At 41.0% G+C, this 22,180-nt stretch overlaps 1 protein-coding gene across 2 annotated transcripts in view; it reads right to left on the bottom strand.

Moving 5' to 3' along the window:
* Nucleotides 1-1,681: 1,681 nt before the first annotated feature.
* Marf1 (meiosis regulator and mRNA stability factor 1-like protein) overlaps nt 1,682-22,180 on the bottom strand; it is a 241,210-nt gene continuing 220,711 nt past the window's right edge. Inside the window, exons 3-6 of one of the 2 annotated variants that reach the window (XM_070998304.1) lie at nt 2,757-3,018; nt 2,284-2,693; nt 2,086-2,214; nt 1,682-2,021 (exon numbers count right to left, since the gene is read on the bottom strand). In XM_070998304.1, coding sequence (XP_070854405.1) covers nt 1,824-2,021; nt 2,086-2,214; nt 2,284-2,693; nt 2,757-3,018 — 999 coding nt within the window. In that variant the 3' untranslated portion in view covers nt 1,682-1,823. Of the gene's footprint in view, nt 2,022-2,085; nt 2,694-2,756; nt 3,019-22,180 lie in introns of both variants that reach the window. The other variant, XM_070998303.1, reaches the window with a different exon arrangement.

Below are 22,180 nucleotides of genomic sequence, written 5' to 3'. Positions count from 1 at the left end.
AGACAGATTTAAGCGTTATGGGCGTTAGAGTGGGCGTGGCAACCTTTTTTTGGATCAATCGATAGGTATTAACGAGGCCAATACATTTCAGTTTAAATGTTTTATCTATCATGAAAATTGTGGGCGCCACAGGCTTGGGCGGTTTGTGAGCATTAGAGTGGGCGTGGCAAACTTTTTTTGGGTCAATCGATAGGTATTGATAAGAACAATGCATTTAAGTTAACATTTTTATTCTAGCATCAAAACTGTAGGAGCCACAGTTTTGGGCGGTTTGTGGGCGTTAGAGTGGGCGAGGCACTCTGCTGAAATAAACTTGCGCTGCGTAAGAAGCTCAGGAATCTGCACGCCAAATCTCAATAGCCTAGCTCCAATAGTTTCCGAGATCTCAGCGTTCATCCGGACAGACAGACAGACGGACAGACGGACATGGCTAGATCGACTCGTCTAGTGATCCTGATCAAGAATATATATACTTTGTGGGGTCGAAAACGCTTCCTTCTGCCTTCCTCCTTCTAGTATACCCTTTTACTCTACGAGTAACGGGTATAAAAATAACGGAAGTCAACGCCACCATATGTTAAAATTAAATGGTGGTACAAAATTTTTATTTACCTTTTTTTTTAAAAAACCTACGATGTTTTCTATATAATTCCTTGCTGAAGAATTGGTTACTTTGTAAAGACTGTTTAGGCAAATTCGACAGAACGAACAGAAATAAATTAGCCGCGAATTCTTCAGAGGATGACTTTCTTTGTCAGAATACATATTTGTATCTTAGGGATAGGAATGTCAGTTCAATCCTTTTCTAAAGATTAAAAATTAACCAACCGCGAATTCTTAAGAACAAGACCTTAGTTATGACCGTTTACATATCAACAGTGATATTTATATATTGTGTTATTTATGTGTTTCTGATATTGTAGCGTTCAAACACCTAACACGAGTGAAACAAAAAAGTGTCTTTGCTAAACCAGAAACTGAGTTTGATAATATTTTCCGGTTTCGTCAATACCTATATAGAATAAACATTTTTAATGAAACGTAGTGGTCTCGTCAAAACCAATCGATTGACATAAAAAGAATTGGCCCGCCCACTCTAAAGCCAATAACGCTTAAATCTGTCTGGCACCCATATTACCATATATTGAAAACGCAATATCGTTAGAGATTTAAAAAACTTCTGTAGTCTTTTCCTACGATTGAACTCACGACTGAAAGTTTTTAAGTGAAATAAACTTACCGCTAAGTCAACAAGCCTTCTAGTACGAAAGGGTCAAGCGAGCACATAAAGTTCATTAAAGAGGTTGCACAAATAAAAAATTTTGGTAGACTGCCGTTTTGTGGGTCGAACTCCGGTTTGCGCTCTCCTAAGGAAATATTTCAAATTCAAAGTCGCAACCCCTCTGTGATTTAAAGTAAAGTCTTCTATGAAATATATAAGTTTCAGGCTGGTAAAACATACCAACCCTAATAACAACCTAACCCAAAATACCAACCCCCTTTGGTGCCGCTTAACGTAATATGGCATCTATCCAGGACAACCATGATAATGATATGGCCGATTCATGCCCAAGAGTTATAAATTCTTCGTGCCCAAGAGTTATAAGTTCTTCATTTGCAAGTGGTGATTCAGGACAAATAACCGTAAATAATCAAACTTACTAACAAAAAACCAGATATATTTTAAATAAAATTACATAAAAAAAAATCAAAAATTTATTTTTATCATCATTCAGGAAAACACGTATGAAAGCTGAATAAATGGTTTGGTTTCTTGCTGGTACAATATGAAAATAACAATTTAGGGAAATCAATACTCGTACTTAAGCTATTTTTCGATCATGATTATCAAAATTGAACAGTTGACGCTTTAAGTTCTCATTTTTTGAAATAGTATACGGCGAAAGTAACTTGGGAATTGCGTTATGAGTTTGTAGCTCGGGAAGTCGAGTGTTAAGAATGTTCTGCTTTAGGTGTTCTGATCGTTCATTCCAAATGGGATCGATCCAAAAAGGTAATTTCTGAAGATAATTTTGTTAAGGAAAAGGTAGATTAAATTAATATTTTTGTATTGATATTTATTACCTTCACTTTTGGCGTATCGGGCTTCGGTGGCTCATAAATGAAACCGTTCGTACTACCAGCCAGGAAAGGCAGCTTAGTTGAATTCAGCTGATAGAAGCTTGTCTGACGTCTACGCCAAAGCTTGCATGACTGGTTATGTGAAGTATCCGCCGGTATATTTGTTATTGCAGTTATATTGTTCAAATCTTCTGAACTTACACTACAGTTAAGCTCGGCCGACGAGTTAAATGATCTATTAAACAGTTGAAGCGATGAATTAACCGAGTTTTCCTTGCCGCAGTCACTTTTGCTCAAACTTCCGTCCTCAAGAGAGTATCCGAAACTAGTGAGCATTGCTGAGTTGGTTCTTGGGGGAAAATAATATGCTGGCGTCGAAACTTTGCTATTGTCGCTTACAAAGTGATAGTGGTCACCTTGAGACTTAAAGTTGCACACAGGTATAACACTATTGGTATAATTTTTGGCAATGGCTCGAGCTTTTGTTGGGGGATGACTGCTTTTGTGGTCACCACAGGAGGCATGGAACCTGCGTTGGGCTCTGGGCTTGGAATATGGCAGCGTCATGGAGCCCAATTTGGGGTGGTGGTTGTTTCCAGAGCTCTGACGAACTGGACAACATGCAAAAATTAAACTTTTTTAATTTTTTAAAACTGTTTTTAGTTCATACTCACGTTCGCAGTCAACAGTTAGGGAAATATCTGCTCTTTCTTGGGTTTGTCCATTGTTAATTGTGAATAGGTCTTTATGTGCTGCAATCAATGAATACAGATTCGGAAATCCGAACTCAAAGGTGGTGGCGAGGCCAATGTTCAAACCCTTCTTTATCTCGTGCAGGTACATACTGGGCCGCTGTTCTAGCATTCGAACAATGCTTATAAGGAATCTCATGAAACCGGTAAGGCGAATGCATTGAACTCCGAAGTCATTATAAATCTAGAAAGAATAAGAAGCCATTAATTTTAACAGCTCATCACAGCTTGACTTGCAGTTCATCATAGGAGCTTATTGTAGGATCACTTCCTATTTGCAGCTCATCATAGGAGCACCCACGACTTGGAGCTCATCATAGGAGCACTCCCGACTTGGAGCTTATCGTAGAAGCTCCCCGATTGCCGCTTACACTTGGAGCTTGACTTGCTCTGTGATGAAGCAGACGGTTCAACTTAGCTGCCACGCAAAAGGCAAGAATCATCGGCAATCGGCAGCGCGAGATCACGCTAATCTGTAAGTGATTCTTCCGCTTGACGTACTCTGTGCCTTTTGCATCGTATATTTATTTGATCAATGCCTGTAGGTAAAATTCATATATACATAAAGCAACAAAATTGTTATTAGAAAAGCGCGGGCTACTGTTGAACGGCTTTCGGTAACCTTAAATTCTTTACCGAGCACGGTGACCAGATTTGCGTATATTAGTGGAAAACTTTCTCGAGCCTTCCAAGCCCTATCAATGAATACGCAGACAAAGATCGGGCTTTCCCTTGCAAATTGAATCAAGTGCGCATGCAATGTTGGTACAGTTAGGTCGCACATAACCTTTATCAACAGCTATATTCAAAATGGCTAGACTAGAAAAAACGAGATAGATGGAACATCTTTCTCGTAACGAATTAATAAGTTCACTCGAGCAAAATGATAATTTTATTGAGAAAAATGGTCAGTGCATGAGAGCCGCAGAATTGGAGGCTCAGCTTAGTTAAGAGGAGTCTGTGTTGTGTGTATACAAAGGTTGGAGAAGCTGTTTCAACTCCTTTACCACTTTAGTTGACAGTTGACTGCTTAGAATTGTCACAGATTATTCAGCTGTTTGTTGTGGAGATATTCCAAATTCTTTGAGTAAGGTTTGCTGATGACGATTTCTTCCGCGGCCTAGTATTCACTACGTGAATTCTTATCTTACCGCGCTCAGATCCTTTGAAACATATTCTTACCGGTGCTTCTTAAATTCTTAATGCTGTAATAATTCCTTAGCGCGCATTAAGCTAGATGAGAAATCATTAGAAAGATGGGAAGAAGAATATAACCACGAAAATACCGTCGTGGCCATTGCTATGTCCATTTTAAGATAATCGAGGGTTCAACATAGGAGCACGAGAAGTTAGGAAGTCAGCAATCAGTTGATTTCAGGGTAAAGGCTACAACAAAAAGATTGGTTCAGTTGCGTCCGTACCAAGCACTTCTCCGGATCTTTGCAATTTTTGTTCTGGACCTCATCGTGTAAAACCTTGTGAGATCCTTAAACCCCTAATTACGAATCATAGATATTAATAGGTTAAGAATCATGACTTCTGTTTGCTGTGCTCCAGCAAGCGCCAAACAGTGCAGCGCGGCGCGATGTGGAGGACAGAGGAGATCAGGATGCAGGCAACGCAAGAGCTGATGATGAAAAGGGTCATACACCTTCCAGTTTGTGACATAGCGATCTCTTATCAAACGTGTTGGTTAAAGATCAAGACGGTAACTTTGAGTTTTGCAGATGCGTGCTCAATTCGAGAAGTCAAAAAAGTTCGTGACAGCCAAATTTGGCGTTGAAGCTCGACGTACAAAAAGATAGTCACTCGTTGACTAGGATAGGTAGTGTAGAAAAGAGAACCTCGGGCCAAGTTAGGGCCACTTTTAAGTCCCGAGTGACAGATTTTATATCAGCCAATGGTATAATCCAAGATGCGGATGGCTTTAAGTAACAACAATTAAAGCGGAAATTAACATGTTAATTGGAAGGAATCGATTTTTTGAACTTATAATATCAGGACAAGTTAAATTGGGTTACAACCTACCGGTGCTACAAAAATCACTACTACGATGCATAGGATGAATACACTCCTGCCAGCCAATACTCTCTCATGGTACTTGACAAATCAATAAATGTTGATAAGTTAAAATTTCTGATCCAAAAATTTTGAGAGTGTGAAAAAAAAAGTTTTAGGCCTTCAAAGCGACGCACAACAGACGAGGAGTTCTGTAAGCACCAGTTTGTCACAACGTTGAATGACCATAAAGACAGGCTTATAATATCGCTGCCCTGTAAGGAACCGAAGGTTCAACTATGTGATTCGTACCAAATAGCTCCTTAATTTAGAAAGAAAGCTTAATCGACCTCCAGAGCTAAAGGCTAGTTTCACCAAATTTCTATAAGAGTATCGCATATATAGATGACATGATGTGGTAAGCGGAGTCTATAGCTGAGTTAGTTAACCTAAAATGAAGTCTCCGAAATACAGAATATGAGCCGATTCGATGTTCACAAGCCATCTTGCCCTCAAAACATCTGTCACCAAGGCTCTCGGCATTTTTTGGGTTGCAGCTAGGGACTTGTCTAGTTTTTCTTATTCAGCAGACGGATCTATAACTATCACAAGGCGTAGAGTGCTATCTGAGTTAGCTCAACTATTTGACCTGCTGGGGTTCCTAAGCCCGGTCATTATTTTAGAAAAAAAATTGATTGATTGATTAAACCAGTTACTTTACTTATCCTACTACGGTTCTGGGCTAGATCTCACCGCATTTTAACCTATGGAAAACCTTTGTGGCAAACCGAATGCACATTATTCAAGAGACTACCAAAAAATAAGTTTGTAACAAATTAGAATCGAAAGCAAATCCGGCCGATATAGTGTCACGCAGGTTGTTGACAAGCGAACTAAAAGAATTACCCATTTGGTAGCAGGGGCCCCTCTATCTGATTCTGTTTAGGAATAAACGGCCGTCGACATGTTGGATAGCTAAAGAAGAACGTCCAGAGCAGCAGCGGTCGAAATATGTCTTAGAAGCGAGCTCGCCATCTAAGGTAAGACTTAGTTGGAGATAGAAAATTTGCATGATGTTTTAAATCTTTAAAATCTATATGCGTTTTAATGCGACAAAGGTATTGGGTCGTCAAGGCTAGATTAATATCTCGCAAAACAGTGCCGAACTGCATAGCCTGCCTTCGACAACTGTCGGTACTGGCGCATCAGCTGATGGGATCTCCTCCCGGTAACATGGTAGGCAACGGAATGCATTCATTCGAGAGCACCTCAATAGACTTTTCAGGACCTCGTTGGATGCACTTAAATCAACGATGCCGAAGACCTAGAGAAATCGCATCTGTGTGTTCACGTGTATTTCCTTACAAAGGCCTTTTACCTGAAGCTAGTTTCGGATCTCAACGCCAATGCCTTTATGTCAGTTAGTAAAATAATGAGAATAAGTAAGCAACTATTCTGCGAAAATGCTACCAACTTTATCGGGGCGTCGCCTGAGTTAAAATCTGTCAAGGAGGAACTGATGGTGTGGGAAAAGGAAACAAGGAATCATATCATCGACCAATACCGCCTCGCTCACCCCATATTGGGGGGATCTATGCAACCGCGGTCATGGTCGCCAAGCAGCTACTTGTTACTTGTTTAAACGGAGCTGTTCCCAACCATGAATTATATGTTGGCGCCGAAAGCTTTCACTAGCCAAGAATAACGGCCGAAAGAAACTCTTCGTATTAAATTTAGTTTTCGTTGTCAAACATTGAATTGTATTTGTTAGCGCCAATTTCTTTTATCATATGTTATAATTTACATCGCACCAAAAGTATCGATGTTGATATGGATGATGGAGAAAAAACGATACCCATGAAGGAAAAGAATAAATAAAGAAAAAAATGACTGACCTAGTTAGCTACGATGGCGCCCTTGCTGGAGCTTATTCACGCATTACTCAGCTAAAAGGAGTACGAGGGAGATGAAGATATGCATGCAAAAAATAGAGTGTTTCCGAGAGACACGCAATTCAGTTTTTTTCCTTTATTTGCTTATTACTTATTATACCCGTTAATCGTAGAGTAAATGGGTATATTAGATTCGTCGGAAAGTATGTAACAGGTAGAAGGATGCGTTTCCGGCCCTCTGAAGTACATATATTCTTTATCAGAATCACTAACCGATTCGATCTAGCCATGTTCGCCTGTCTGTCTGTCCGTCCGTATGAACGCTTAGATATCGGAAACCATAAGAGCTTCTTGCGCAGCGCAAGTTTGTTTCACCGGGGTGCCAAGCCCACCCAATCGGCCTCAAATGCCCAAAAAAGTTTGTCACGCTTAAATCTGTCTGTCACCCACATAACCATATATTAAGATCACGGGTAGGATGCGTAATACAATTACGACCATATTAACATAACTTAATGCCCATAGGCCTGCACATTTTAATGTTCATTTTGTTGTCCAGTGTTATTTATTGATTTAGTTTATGTATATTATATGTTACTTTATTGGTGCTTAAATAGTGTTGTTGTAAATTGTGGTGCGCTTATAATGGCATTAAGATTATGTGGTAGATTATTCCAAAAGCGATAAAATGATTTTCTGATATGGAATGCCGAAAGATACACACAATATGATGTTTGTAAGGCGTGACGTTGAGAACATCAAATTATTTTAAAGGTAACTTGCTTCTTTTGTAGTTATAATCTTATATAGCAATAGTAATGCTCTGAGCTTGGTTAAGGTAATTCACGACTTAAGGACAGAAATAAGGACGACAGTTTGACAACTCCTTTAAGATGATTATTTAAGCAGGAACCTAACCCGGATTACGTGTTGGAAGTTGAATTATATAAATATTTATTTTTAAACTTAGATGTCATGACTGAAAGTTTTCAAAAGCAGTGTCGAAAACGTTCAGTTGTCATCATCCATAAATTTGCGGTCGAGCAGCTCCTATTTTTATACCCGTTACTCGTAGAGTAAAAGGGTTTACTAGATTCGTCGAAAAGTATGTAACAGGCAGAAGGAAGCCTTTCCGACCCTATAAAATATATATATTCTTGATCAGGATCACTAGCTGAGTCGATCTAGCCATGTGCGTCTGTCCGTATGATCGCTGAGATCTCGAAAATTATAAGAGCTACAATACTGGGATAAGGCATGCAGATTCCTGAGCAGCGCAAGTGTTACGCCCACAAACCGCCCAACTTTGTGGCGCCAACAATGTTTACGCTAGATAGAAAATTTTAACTGATATGTATTGGTCTAGTCAATACCTATCGATTGATCCAAAAAAAAGTTTGCCACGCCCACTCTAACGCGCATAATGCTTACACACCCACATAACAACATATTGAGATTACGGGTAGGTGGTACATTTTAGTCTCGCTTTGCTGCTTGCATATCTTCATTTCCCTTTTGTCCCATTACCTGAGTAACGGGTATCTGATAGTCGAGGCACTCGACTACAGCGTTCTTTCTTGTTATTTATTTATTTTTCTTGAAACCAGATTGTTTGTTGCTTAAAAGACTCGTTTTAACCACGTAATCAATAATTTTATTTGCTATTACATTTTCCAAAAGTTTTGAAAAAAATGAATAAAAAGAGATTGGTCTAAAATCGCCATTAGTCTTTGGCAATGGAGTAATTCTTGCACCTTCTTATTTTGTAGGAAAATCAGAAGTTTTAATGGCCTATGTTCATTACATGTGCTACCGGATCTAAGATTGCGGGTATAATTATTTTGATAAATTTAGGATTTATACCATCTACTCCAACAGCATTTAACTTAATATTTAACATTGATCTCGGGACTTCAAAATCTGAAACTAAAGCTAATATTTAATTTAGTGGGACTACAGTTACGGTATTCATTAACTCTAGCTTCAGGTACAGTGCAGCTGACAAATCTCTAATTTAGCTTATTCACGTTAACATCATTCATCTGGTCTTGACTTGGCTTTTCCTATTTCAAAATCCTGGTTAACCCTACATCAATCCTTGGAAGAGATGGATTGTTGAAATTTTTGAAAGTAAAGACTTTTAGCATCATAGATCAGTTTAACTACAGTACGCTTTAACGTTTTAAAAATTGAATACATATAATTGGTCTTTATTTACCGGTACACACACCCAAAATTGTCAACGAACTATTTCTAGTTATCCAAGTTAACCCTCTAGTGCCCAAGACCGCCTCCAGACGGGTAAGGTTAAAAACACCGTTATTTTAGTCTTTTCATTCCTTTTGACTCGGTTTTGCGTTTTTTCTAATTCGGGGAAGTCCAAAAATTAAGTTCGTTGCGTTTGGAATACATACTAGAGCTTGCGCAAGCTGCTGTAGTCATTTGAAGCAGAAAATTTGTGCAACTCGGACGAAATAATTATTTGCAAATTAAGTGCAAAATATAAATATTTTTTTAAAATATTATAAAAAGTTTGTTGCTGGAAAAAAAAATTGTACCGTGTTGCTGATAGTCTCAAGGACTCAAAAAACGAAACCCACACTAAAAATAAGATTTCGTTAGCTTTCTATAGCTTTTATAAGGTATCCCGTCTAGAGGCGGTCTTGGGACAATTCGGGAAAAAAAAATTATAAGGTAAGTTTGAAAGTGGAACAACCTATGACATATTTAAGTACAAATAATTGCTTCAGTAGACATGGAGCGACGACAAGTGAATAAGCTATCAGCTCTTTCCGACGTGGAGATTGAAAAATTTTTAAATTCAATTGATATTGACATTGATACGGACGTAGAAGAAGAATTGGAGGAAGATTTGACTGATGATGTTTGCGAGGCAGCGCGTCCTGTAAATGAGGAAGATGAAGAAGCGATTGAGAAAGTTATACATACATATGTCGGATTCTATGTAGGCTAGAGAGATTTGTGTAACTTCAAGCGGAAGTCCTACTCCTTTTGCAAAATTGTTGTCACCCTCAAGTTCGATTGCATCCAATTCCCCTCAAGCACAGAAACGCAAACGCAAAGCGCCTGCTGAGCAAAATATTGCTCATGTTAAAGCAAGCACAATAGCTGAATGTGTAGGATCTGTTTGGGCTATAGACCCAAAATCACCGCTTTTCAAAAAGATGTTGTGGCGCCAAACGAACCTAGTCATGGATAAATCTGCAATATCCTTTAATGAGCCTGACCTCGGAGCACTTAAAAATCTGGATACGCCATTCAAGTGTTTTCAATTCTTTTTGAGTGATACTATAATTGAGCATATTACGCAGCAAACAAATTTGTATGCTGCCCAAAAGGATGTCAATACTTCGTTTTCTACAACCAATTTATAAATTCGAAAATTTATTGGCATTTTATTATACCCGTTACTCGTAGAGTAAAAGGGTATACTAGATTCGTCGGAAAGTATGTAACAGGCAGAAGGAAGCGTTTCCGACCCCATAAAGTATATATATTCTTGATCAGGATCACTAGCCGAGTCGATCTAGCCATGTCCGTCTGTCCGTCTGTCCGTCTGTCCGTCTGTCTGTCCGGATGAACGCTGAGATCTCGGAAACTATGAGAGCTAGGCTATTGAGATTTGGCGTACAGATTCCTGAGCTTCTTACGCAGCGCAAGTTTGTTTCAGTAGACTGCCACGCCCACTCTAACGCCCACAAACCGCCCAAAACTGTAACTCCAACAGTTTTGATGCTAGATAAAAAATTTTAACTGAAATATATTGTTCTCATCAATACCTATCGATTGACCTAAAAAAAGTTTGCCACGCCCACTTAAACGCCCACAAACCGCGAAAACCTGTGACGCCCACAATTTGCATGCTACATAAAAAATTTTAACTGAAATGTATTGGTATCGTCAATACCTATCGATTTATCCAAAAATAAATTTGCCACGCCCACTCTAACGCCCATAACGCTTAAATCTGTCTACCGCCGGTAGGTGGCGCATTTTAATCTCGCTTTGCTGCTTGCATATCTCCATTTAGCTGAGTAACGGGTATCTGATAGTCGAGGTACTCGACTATAGCGTTCTTCCTTGTTTTTTGCTTCTAATCGATTGTACAACGACAAAATGGCGCCTTTTTTAGGCTAAAAAACGTACTTTTACCTTAACCGCCCGTAAAAAAAATTTAAAAAATTTTTTTTAATGAAAGGGCATCGTTGGCTGGCTGGTATACTTCTAAATAACTAATTTTTTTTAATCCCATGTGTTTCAGATGATTCTACGATTTTTAATCCGGGGCACCGTAAAAGGATGAACTCTTGACATGGCCTGACTGAAGCAGCAGCAACTCCGTTATTTCTGGATATATATATATTTTTAAATTCTTAAAAATACTTCAAAAGTTACTAGATAATGTAAAAATAAAAAGAATAGAAAAATATTTAGTAGTTTCCTAAAAAAAAATTGTTTAAAAAGTGCTCTTTTTTCGCCTTTTATACCATACCCCCCCCTTAACATTCAAGTAAAATGTGTCAACTGCAAAATGCCTATGTATATTCCGTCAAGTGAAAGAATAGGCCGTATGTACGAGGTAAATTATAGATTTGCTTTCGTTATGCGTATGTTAGGCTTAGGCTTGGCAGGCTGCAATAAATTTTGCGGATTGATGGATATATCAAGTAATTTTGTAAGTAAAGCAGTGTATAATTATACCCGTTACTCGTAGAGTAAAAGGGTATACTAGATTCGTCGGAAAGTATGTAACAGGCAGAAGGAAGCGTTTCCGACCCCATAAAGTATATATATTCTTGATCAGGATCACTACCCGAGTCGATCTAGCCATGTCCGTCTGTCCGTCTGTCCGGATGAACGCTGAGATCTCGGAAACTATGGGAGCTAGGCTATTGAGATTTGGCGTGCAGATTCCTGAGCTTCCTACGCAGCGCAAGTTTGTTTCAGTAGACTGCCACGCCCACTCTAACGCCCACAAACCGCCCAAAACTGTGGCTCCTACAGTTTTGATGCTAGATAGAAAATTTTAACTGAAATGTAATGTTCTCATCAATACCTATCGACCCGAAAAAAAGTTTGCCACGCCCACTTTAACGCCCACAAACCGCAAAACCCTGTGACGCCCACAATTTTCATGCTAGATAAAAAATTTTAACTGAAATGTATTGGTCTCGTCAATACCTATCGATTGATCCAAAAAAAAACGCCCACGCCCACTCTAACGCCCATAACGCTTAAATCTGTATACCGCCGGTAGGTGGCGCATTTTAATCTCGCTTTGCTGCTTGCATATCTCCATTTAGCTGAGTAACGGGTATCTGATAGTCGAGGTACTCGACTATAGCGTTCTTCCTTGTTTTTTGCTTCTAATCGATTGTACAACGACAAAATGGCGCCTTTTTTAGGCTAAAAAACGTACTTTTACCTTAACCGCCCGTAAAAAAAATTAAAAAAATTTTTTTTAATGAAAGGGCATCGTTGGCTGGCTGGTATACTTCTAAATAACTAATTTTTTTTAATCCCATGTGTTTCAGATGATTCTACGATTTTTAATCCGGGGCACCGTAAAAGGATGAACTCTTGACATGGCCTGACTGAAGCAGCAGCAACTCCGTTATTTCTGGATATATATATATTTTTAAATTCTTAAAAATACTTCAAAAGTTACTAGATAATGTAAAAATAAAAAGAATAGAAAAATATTTAGTAGTTTCCTAAAAAAAAATTGTTTAAAAAGTGCTCTTTTTTCGCCTTTTATACCATACCCCCCCCCCTTAACATTCAAGTAAAATGTGTCAACTGCAAAATGCCTGTGTATATTCCGTCAAGTGAAAGAATAGGCCGTATGTACGAGGTAAATTATAGATTTGCTTTCGTTATGCGTATGTTAGGCTTAGGCTTGGCAGGCTGCAATAAATTTTGCGGATTGATGGATATATCAAGTAATTTTGTAAGTAAAGCAGTGTATAATTATACCCGTTACTCGTAGAGTAAAAGGGTATACTAGATTCGTCGGAAAGTATGTAACAGGCAGAAGGAAGCGTTTCCGACCCCATAAAGTATATATATTCTTGATCAGGATCACTACCCGAGTCGATCTAGCCATGTCCGTCTGTCCGTCTGTCCGTCTGTCCGGATGAACGCTGAGATCTCGGAAACTATGGGAGCTAGGCTATTGAGATTTGGCGTGCAGATTCCTGAGCTTCCTACGCAGCGCAAGTTTGTTTCAGTAGACTGCCACGCCCACTCTAACGCCCACAAACCGCCCAAAACTGTGGCTCCTACAGTTTTGATGCTAGATAGAAAATTTTAACTGAAATGTAATGTTCTCATCAATACCTATCGACCCGAAAAAAAGTTTGCCACGCCCACTTTAACGCCCACAAACCGCAAAACCCTGTGACGCCCACAATTTTCATGCTAGATAAAAAATTTTAACTGAAATGTATTGGTCTCGTCAATACCTATCGATTGATCCAAAAAAAAACGCCCACGCCCACTCTAACGCCCATAACGCTTAAATCTGTATACCGCCGGTAGGTGGCGCATTTTAATCTCGCTTTGCTGCTTGCATATCTCCATTTAGCTGAGTAACGGGTATCTGATAGTCGAGGTACTCGACTATAGCGTTCTCCCTTGTTTTTTATGTCAGTTTTTCGCTACCCAAATGTCCGTTCATATTGGGGGGAGTACGCATTTGGAACAATTCAGAACACAATGTCAAGAAATCGCTTTGAAAAAATACGAGGTAATTTGCATTTTAATGATAATAGTAAGTTGCCCTCCAAGGATTCTACCGACCACGATCCTTTATACAAAATACGGCCACTCGTGAATCACTTCAATGAGAAGTTTCAGTCAGTTCCGATGCGCCAACGCTTATCTGTGGATGAACAAATGTGTGCAACGAAGATGAAGACCTTTCTTAGACAATATTTACCAGACAAACCACACAAATGGGGAGTGAAATTCTTCAATTTGTGTGACTCTTCTGGCTTTTGCTATAATTTCGAGATACATTGTGGAGCAGGTGACAACGTTGTTCAAACTGGCTCACCAGATCTTGGTGCGGCAGCAAATGTAGTTGTTCGATTGTCACGCAATGTTCCGGATTTCAAAAACCAGATTGTCTACTTTGACAATTATTATACTTCTTTGCCGCTTCTTGTATATCTCAAGTCCCGGGGAATATTTTCTTTGGGAACTATTCGCTCGAATCGCATTCCAAATTGTAAGCTGCCATCTGACAGCGACCTCAAGAAACAAGTTCTACAGAATTTTGTGGATCTGTATCAGGAGTCGAACTGTCTTTGACGATTTAGAAGGACAATAAGGCAGTACGACTTGCTTCGACTTACGCGGGCACAAAGCCTTTCCTGAATGAAACGAATTCAAAAGATCAGGTTTCACGTTTTGTTCGTTCCGAAAAAAAGTACGTTGACATAAATTGCCCAAATGTAAATGGTCGATATAAAATTCCCGTAAAGAGAAACAAGTATAAAAATCGACTATTTACACATATGCTTGATTTAGCCATGGTAAACGCTTACATTTTGTTCCACCGAATAAACCAGCCGGACGCTAATAACACAAAATACCAATTGCCAAACTTCCGGTCAGAGGTTGCAAATGTGCTTTGCATGCTACAAACTCCTTATCTGCCAAAAGGACCCGGGCGCCCGCGACAAGTTGATGGAAAGGAAAATAAATGCACAGAGAAGAAAACTTTCCTTCCGATTAATGATGTACGTTATGATAAAGTCGAGCATTTTCCAATGTTTTTATCACGCGCTGACAAAAAAACCTGTAAGCTTCCTGGTTGTACATCGGAAACTCAAATTGTCTGCCGCAAATGTAATATAAACCTGTGCTTTTCCCAGAAAAAAGACTTTCTATGATTTTCATCACAAATAAGTAATCAAACTTTTTGTACCCAAATATTTGAAGCTTTGTGAATTTAAGTAACTTTAGTTTTAATTGTTGTTTTATTTGTTTTTGGAGCCTTTCTTTAAGTAATTTATAATAAAACGTGTAAACAAAAGAATTGATTACCTAATTTTTTGTTGGCCTACCTTCCCAAAGCCGCCTCTAGGCGGTCCAAGGATATAGTCCCATAAAACTCGATCCATGCAAAAGTAAAAGTTTTTCTAAAACAAACATTCTTTTTTGATACATAATGAATCCAAAAATAATTTTTTTTTTGGAAAAGAAAATTTGGGCACTAGAGGGTTAAGTCCTTCCCGAGGGGCCTCGTATGTCCCCGGGAAGGACCGACTTAAGACCTAGACATTCCGGTGTACTTGTGCAGTCCCAAGCGTAGCTCGTTCTTCCCAATCGGTAGAGTTGCCCTTTGTATATGTTATTGCTCCTCCCAATCAATAGCGTCGGCCTTTAGTGTTCGTTATAATTATTCTTTATTTAATAAATCTAAGCTGATAAGTCGTGTTGATTCGCCGGTCCAATTGGCTCTGCTCTAGTCTTCCGCGCCGATACCTGCCAGAGCCCGGTGAGTGCAGTCCCGGCGTCGACGTCGGCGTCGGCGTCAGCGTCAGCGGCCGGCTGAAGTTTTGCCGACCTTGCAGTTCTCACCGTGCTCCACTTGCACTGTGAGCGGTCAGCGTTCTTGAGCCAGGCCAGCGGATGTCGTTGTGCTGACTCGGCACGGGGTGCGGGGGGCAGGTAGGTCAGCGCCCGGCCGGCGCATGTTGCCGCGCTGAGTCGGCATCGCGGAGGGGGGAAGGGGAAGCCGGCCGGTCAGCCCTCTTCTATTTATTAGGTGGGCTGCCAGCCCTCTGTTGTTAACTCTTCCCCCTCCGAAAATCTGCGTCCCGCAGATCAGCAACTCTTCACGGGGGCCGCACCGGTGGTGTGCGCCTCCAGTTCGACGATGCCTCGATGCGTTGGGATGCCCTTGGTGGCGGATATTTTTCTCCATACGATGTACAATAACAAGGCGACAACGAGGATCATCACTGCTTCTGTTAGGATTGAGAATAGAAAATTGTTAGATACTGCCGACAGCTTTCTTAAGTTCTCCAAGCTAAAATCATGAACATATTTTAGCGAGAGCTGGTATCCAGTGGTCTCGTTGTCGTACTGAATTACAAACGATCCCAGTAGATGGCGTTTCCCTGAGTCCGCTACGACCGTTCCGTTGAAGATCGTCAGGAACAGAGTGCCGTCGTCAACCAACTCCATTATCTCTTGGTCGTTTCTCAGGTGATCGCAGAGAGCGTGTCCTCCTTTTAGGAGCCTGGGGATACAGCTGGTCTCGTCTAGCTTCCTTAAGTTTTTTTCCTGGCAAACAGTCGTATTTCCGATGAAGAGGCAGTTTCCCAATACCGCATAGGTTTCCTGGGGGTCCACCGCCATCCTGTTGTATTCCAGCACCACTTGTTTACCCACCATAATCGTGGGATAAAGTATCATCAGCTTGTACTTGGTGTCCACGACCTTGGGTAACGCTAGCACGTATAATAGGCAGGTTCCGTTAGTTAGGATCGATGGCTCCGCGAACTCCACCGCTTCTACCACATTTTGATATGGCAGGCTGCGGGTTTCTGCTAGAAGGGTTTCCACTTCTTTTTGGTCCAAGAGATTCGTGTTTACTACGAACGCCTTTGCTAGTTGACATGCTCGCGTGATTTCGTCGACTTGCTTCAGCAGTATCATTGCCTTGTGCATTAAAATTGTGGCCAAATGAACCTCTCCGTCGATGGAGTTCACCCTTGCCATCATAACGTCGAGCTTCTGTAAGGAGTCGTGCGTAGCGTCGAACAGCCTTGTATTAATTTGTATCTGTTGGTTACTGTTTTCGATCACGTTGCTTTGGGACTGGAGGATGGTATTCCAATCTGATGCGTCGGGTGACCCGGCAACCCATTTCCACGCCGACCCCAGCCAGTCTATGGACCGAGGCGCGCTTGTTGAAGTGGGACGACCGGTGTATCGTATTTAAAGATGTGAAGAGCAGTCGCGACTTGAATAATCGCCATACTTGGGGGAGAGACGTTACCCAAATTTGTTTTTTAGTATTTAATCTTAACGTAGTATTTTATATTTTTGTTAATCGTTATTACTTAAATAATTATTTTTAGTTTTATGTTTTTTTTTTTGTTTTCAATCTAAGTATAGTGGTTTTTTTTTTGCCTTTTATATATTTCTGTTTGGCTGGCGTTTTAATATTTTACTAATTCTGTTATTTATTCTTGATTATTGTATTTTTTTTTATTTTTTTCCTATATTTGTTTTTATAAAGGGTCTGTGAAACATTTTCAGCGAAGCGATCTTTAACTTTTTATATGGGATTTATGGAAGACTTTCCCTGATTTAGTCTTGACCGTGACCCTACCCTACAACTTCCTCTGGTTTGAATCGATTTTTATCCTTGCTCTTAATCTGCCTGTTGGAGACATAAAGTGTCTCCCTGGTTGTACTGTGTCGGCCTATTTCTGTGTTTATTAAGCCTATCGGTTGACATTTTTTGCTTATGTAGGAGTAACCCCCTTATGTCTTCTTGCGTCTGTTCTTTAAAATTGTTGAGTCCCTGATAATTTATCCTGGAAGTTCTATTGAGGAAGATATTGACTGGTTTGCAGTTCGTCACCGAATGGATAGAGTTGTTATATCTGTCCACGGCAATAAAAACCAATTCGATTACCTTCATGTTACGGTTGTCGTTTTTCAGACACCGGTATATCTCGAGAAATGTTGAGTGGAATCTCTCAACCTGGCCGTTTACTTCACTCTTCTGAGAAGGTGTGTAATAAACGGTTATACCGAGAGATTGTAAATAATTGAGCACTGTGGGGCAGAGTAAACCCCTTTCGTTGTCTGAGACTATCGTTTTTGGTGCTGTGAAATAATGCAGGACTTCGGTCAGCTTCTCGCGGAGATGGACGCCGACTTTGGTTCAATCGGAAAAAGTTTGGCAAATTTTGAAAATTTATTTATACAACTCAGGAATTTGAGACTCTCAATCGTAAAAAGGTCGATGTGCAGGGTTTTGCATGGGTAATTAGTAATTGCAATTAATTAGGGGTTAATTGCAGTTCCGGCTTGGCCGGGTGTCTGTCATATTTAAACATTTTACAGGTCCTAGACCAACGACCTAATGCGGCTGGCCATTTTGGGGAAATAAAATTTTTCCAAGATCTGTAACTTCATCTCTTTCGGATTTCTGTGGGCTCTAGTATGCTCTGTATTTATTATTCTAATCGTCTCTTCTTCACCCGCTACATCGGTTACCAGTCTTTGCGTAATGCGAAGTTTGTACCCCGGGAGGTTCTCCCGGCAGCGCTCTTGCAGAGATTGTAAGTAGCTCTCAGGAATTTGTATGCCATTGATAATTAATGGTTTCAAGTATTTCAATAAACAGGGTAGCAAGTCTTGTGTGCTATCAATGGGGATCAATTGACGTACGTATCCCGTATGTGGGGTCTCGCGATAATATTTTAACCTATCTGGGTCAAAGACAAGTTGGTTCCTAAACACGTTAATAGGGGCTTCCACGTGTGGGATTAAGTCCGATGCGTCTTGAAGCGCACTGTGAACGGTAGCAACGGAGTCCGTTGTTGAAGTTGAGGCTGCGTCGGCATTGAGGTAGTTTACGTTCGAGGTGATGCGGGAAAGAGCGTGAGCAACCACATTGGATTTGCCCGGCTTGTAAATAAGCTCGCAGTTGTATTCTTCTATGCGCGCTTTCCAGCGTTTCAGCTTAGCATTACAGTTTCGATTGCCTAATGAAAAGGTTAGGGGTTGGTGGTCGGTATAAACCTTAATTGACGCGGCGCCATAGAGGTAGGATCTTAAATTATCAAGGGCCCACACAATCGCTAGCATTTCCTTCTCGTTTACTGCGTAGCTCTCCTCTGTTTTATTCAGAGACCGCGAAGTGTAGGCGATTGGGCGGTCTTCCCGTTGTCGATTTGAGAGAGAACGGCTCCTTTGGCATAATTGGAAGCATCGGTCGTCAAATGAAGAGGTTTACTAAAGTCTGGGAATGCCAAAACTTCTGAAGAGGCGAGAATGGTTTTCAAGTCATCGAAGGCTTTCTCGCCCTCTATGTCAAGAGAAATTGAAATAATCTTGGATTGAGATGCCTTGACCTGGGCATGTTCTCCCCTCGTGAGGTTCGTCAGAGGTTTCGCGACTTTAGCGTAGATAAATTTCCTATAATAAGAGGTCATTCCTAGGAAACTCTTAAGTTCCTTCAAATTCGTGGGTGGAGGCATTTCTTTTATGGCTCTGACCTTCTTTTCATCTGCGCGGATCCCATCCGCCGTTACCACATAACCCAGAAATTCAACCTGGGTGCGCAAAAACTGTGTCTTTTCCAAATTCACTTGTAACTTGGCCTGCCTTAATTTTTCAAGTACACCGCGAAGGTTGCGCCAGTGGGACTCGTAGTCTTTACTGAAGACAATAACATCGTCGATGTATACGTAGCAAATCTTACCGATGTGCTCTCGTAATACGTCGTCGATCATCCTTTGGAAAACGGCCGGGGCGATTTTCAAGTCGCAGTCGCAGAAACTCATATTTCCCGTTCAGGGTGGAAAATGCAGTTTTGGGTATGTCGGATTCCTTCATGTGAATTTGGTGGAACCCGGACGTTAAGTCAAGAGTGGTGAATAGTTTTGCCTCCCCCAGACTGGACAAGGTAGATGTTATATCGGGGATTGGGTAGGTGTCGGAGATGGTGACTGCGTTGAGGCGCTTGAAGTCTATCACCATTCGGTACTGTTTTTCCCCGTTTGGCTTTGGTTTTTTTGGGACTACCCATATAGGGCTATTGTAGGGGCTTTTGGAGGGCCTAATTATTCCCTCGCGCAGGAGCTCGTCGACCTGGTTTTCCACTTATCCTGTCATGTTCGCGGGGTAAGGGTAACTTTTTGAATATATGGGTTCTTGGGTACTTGTTCGTATTTCGGCTCGAACACTTGTGTCCAAGGCCTCGTCTGGCGAGAGTGGATCAAAAATCGTGGAGAATTCGGAAATTAGGAACTCGAGGCATTTCTTCGCTTCTACTGGGTGTTCACTGTCGATTAGGGAGTGGACACCTAAGGAAGGCATGGCAAGTAGCGGAATTTTTATTCCTGGCGTTATCGTTAAAGAATCATTTTTCCTATCAATGAGGGACTTTAGGGTGTCGTCCCCAATAATGCCATGGAAGGCAGTTAAACCTGGAAGAACAAAGAAGGTGACTGGCGAGTCATTACCTATGGGTCTGAAGAATGGTCCGGTTAGTTGATGCGATTTTTTTATCTCCCCCCCAGCGGATTGCACCGGGAAGGGTTTCGTCAAGGGCTTGCATCTCTCGGCTATCTGGGGGCTAATGAAGTTCTTATTTGCGCCAGTGTCTTTCAGAAACTGCAGCTTAGCCCCATCTTTCACGCCATACTCTATGTATGGAACGCTAGAGAGGCGTCGGCCATAAAATTTGCCGCCCCGCTACTACCAGCCTCCGTGTGAGGTTGGTGGCCAGCCTGATTGTCTGGTAAGGCTTCACCGTAGTAAGCCTCACTGACGAATTTTTCTTCATGCTGGCTAAAAGCGGCCTCACCCGAGGATGGGGCAGCATTTATTTGATGTAATCTTTGGGATTTCCGGAAAGGGTTAAGGTTAGATGAGGTGCTGGGGCTGCGCTTAATGCTCGGGTTATCATTAGCCTGGTTCGAGCGATAGGAGTGGCCGGACTGGTGGGGCTCCATTTTGATCGCTCGGGGACTTGAATATCTGTGCGGGGGCTGAGAACTTCTGCCTGCGTCCTGGTACTGGTATTGTTTATTTTAAGAAGAGTAGTTAGGTTGGGGCCGGGAGTACTTTTGGCGGTAAGGCTGAGGGAGATGAAAACTTGCTAGGGTATGTGACATGATTCATTGAGGTCAGATTCTGTAATTCTAAGCAGATTGCGTAGGCCTCTGGCAAATTCTTTGGGCCGCGAATAACTAATAGCTTCGAGAGGTCACCGCTCAGACCTCTGATAGAAACATCCAAGGCTCTGTCCCTATACGTTTCGACGAGCGCGCTAAGAATCTCCGGGTTTTGGTTACCATTTTTAAGACAGCGTATTATCAGGGCAAAATGAGCATTTATTCCTGAGTAAAACGCGTCTATCGTCTTCGTCCCGTGAGTCATTTGCCCCATCTGGTATTCCAGCGTGCGCAGATCCCGCTTATCGGCGTAGTGGAGCATCAGGACGCGTTTCATCTCGGGCCAGTCGTGTTCTGCCACGTTGTACGACAAAAGGGTCGTCTCGGCACTACCCCTAACCTTTTGCCTAATGCTAACGACTATAGAACGATAGAGAGGCCTTTCCTTGATTATCTCGTAATCCTTCAGAATGGCCTCCGCTCTACCCATCCAAGGGTCGTAGCCACCAGCTTCGCCCTCAAACACCTGCAATTCTTTTACACAATCTGGCAATCTAGCTATCTCTTTTAACTCGTACTCCGTACGAGCGGGGGTCAAGGGCTTTGATTGAGGAGCAACTTCGTTAACCTTTTCTCGAGCCTCCTCTAGGCTCGCTACCTTGTCACTAACCTTTTTCACATCCTCTTTAACAGCGACCATCTGGCCAAGCAACAAGGCCAAGGTTGCCTCAAATTTGGTAAGAGCTGCCTTCATTTCCTCCATATTAAAAAAATCGATTCAAAGTTTTGGGGTTTTTAAGTGACAACGGGGTGACGGATAAGATTTTGATTGGATATATATTTATTTAATAAATTCGCTGAAAAAGCCTCACTTACCCGTGATTCGTGTAATTATATTTTGTGTTTCAGTTATGTTCTTCGTGTGTTGAGTCGGTCACTTACAAAGTGCAGATTCTATAAAAAAAAATTATTTTAGTATAGGTACAAATTTTTTTTTTAAAGCGGGAAGTGAATTTTTGCTTGTGTTCGAGTTTTTTATACTTGTTTCGTGGTTGTATACATTGTATAAATTTCTTATTTTTGTGGTATATATTTTTTACATATTTGTAGTATATATTTTTTTTTTCATATTTGTTGTATATTTTTTTTTTTACATATTTGTTGTACAAATTTTTTCCACATAATTGTTGTATATATTTTTTTTTGTTCCGATTCCCTTCTTTATTCGGTGTTAGGCACGGTGGGCCGTATTGATCCTTTTTGGTTTTACCACCTACTAAGGTACGGTTGCCACACAATCCACTAGGCGGCTCTTCCTGTGCTGGTAACACTGAGCGTATCTAGTGAATTACCCACATCACTTTCCACTTTATATATTTTTTATTATAGAGGGTGGCCGCTCGTAAACAAGTTACCGCAGCGGTTATCAAAATTTCTTTTTCTTTATATTTGCAACACACAAACCACCGCGGCGGTTTGGCCGCTTCTTTTGTTTCACTATAACCTTTTGCGCTCGTGAATTAGATCACCGCAGCGGGTCGGTCACTTTAATTAATTATTT

This window comes from Drosophila suzukii (assembly GCF_043229965.1).
Source record: "Drosophila suzukii chromosome 2 unlocalized genomic scaffold, CBGP_Dsuzu_IsoJpt1.0 scf_2c, whole genome shotgun sequence".
Taxonomy (NCBI): domain Eukaryota; kingdom Metazoa; phylum Arthropoda; class Insecta; order Diptera; family Drosophilidae; genus Drosophila; species Drosophila suzukii.
The sequence above is the reverse complement of the archived record's forward strand: the minus strand, read 5'-3'. Positions and strand labels throughout refer to the sequence as shown.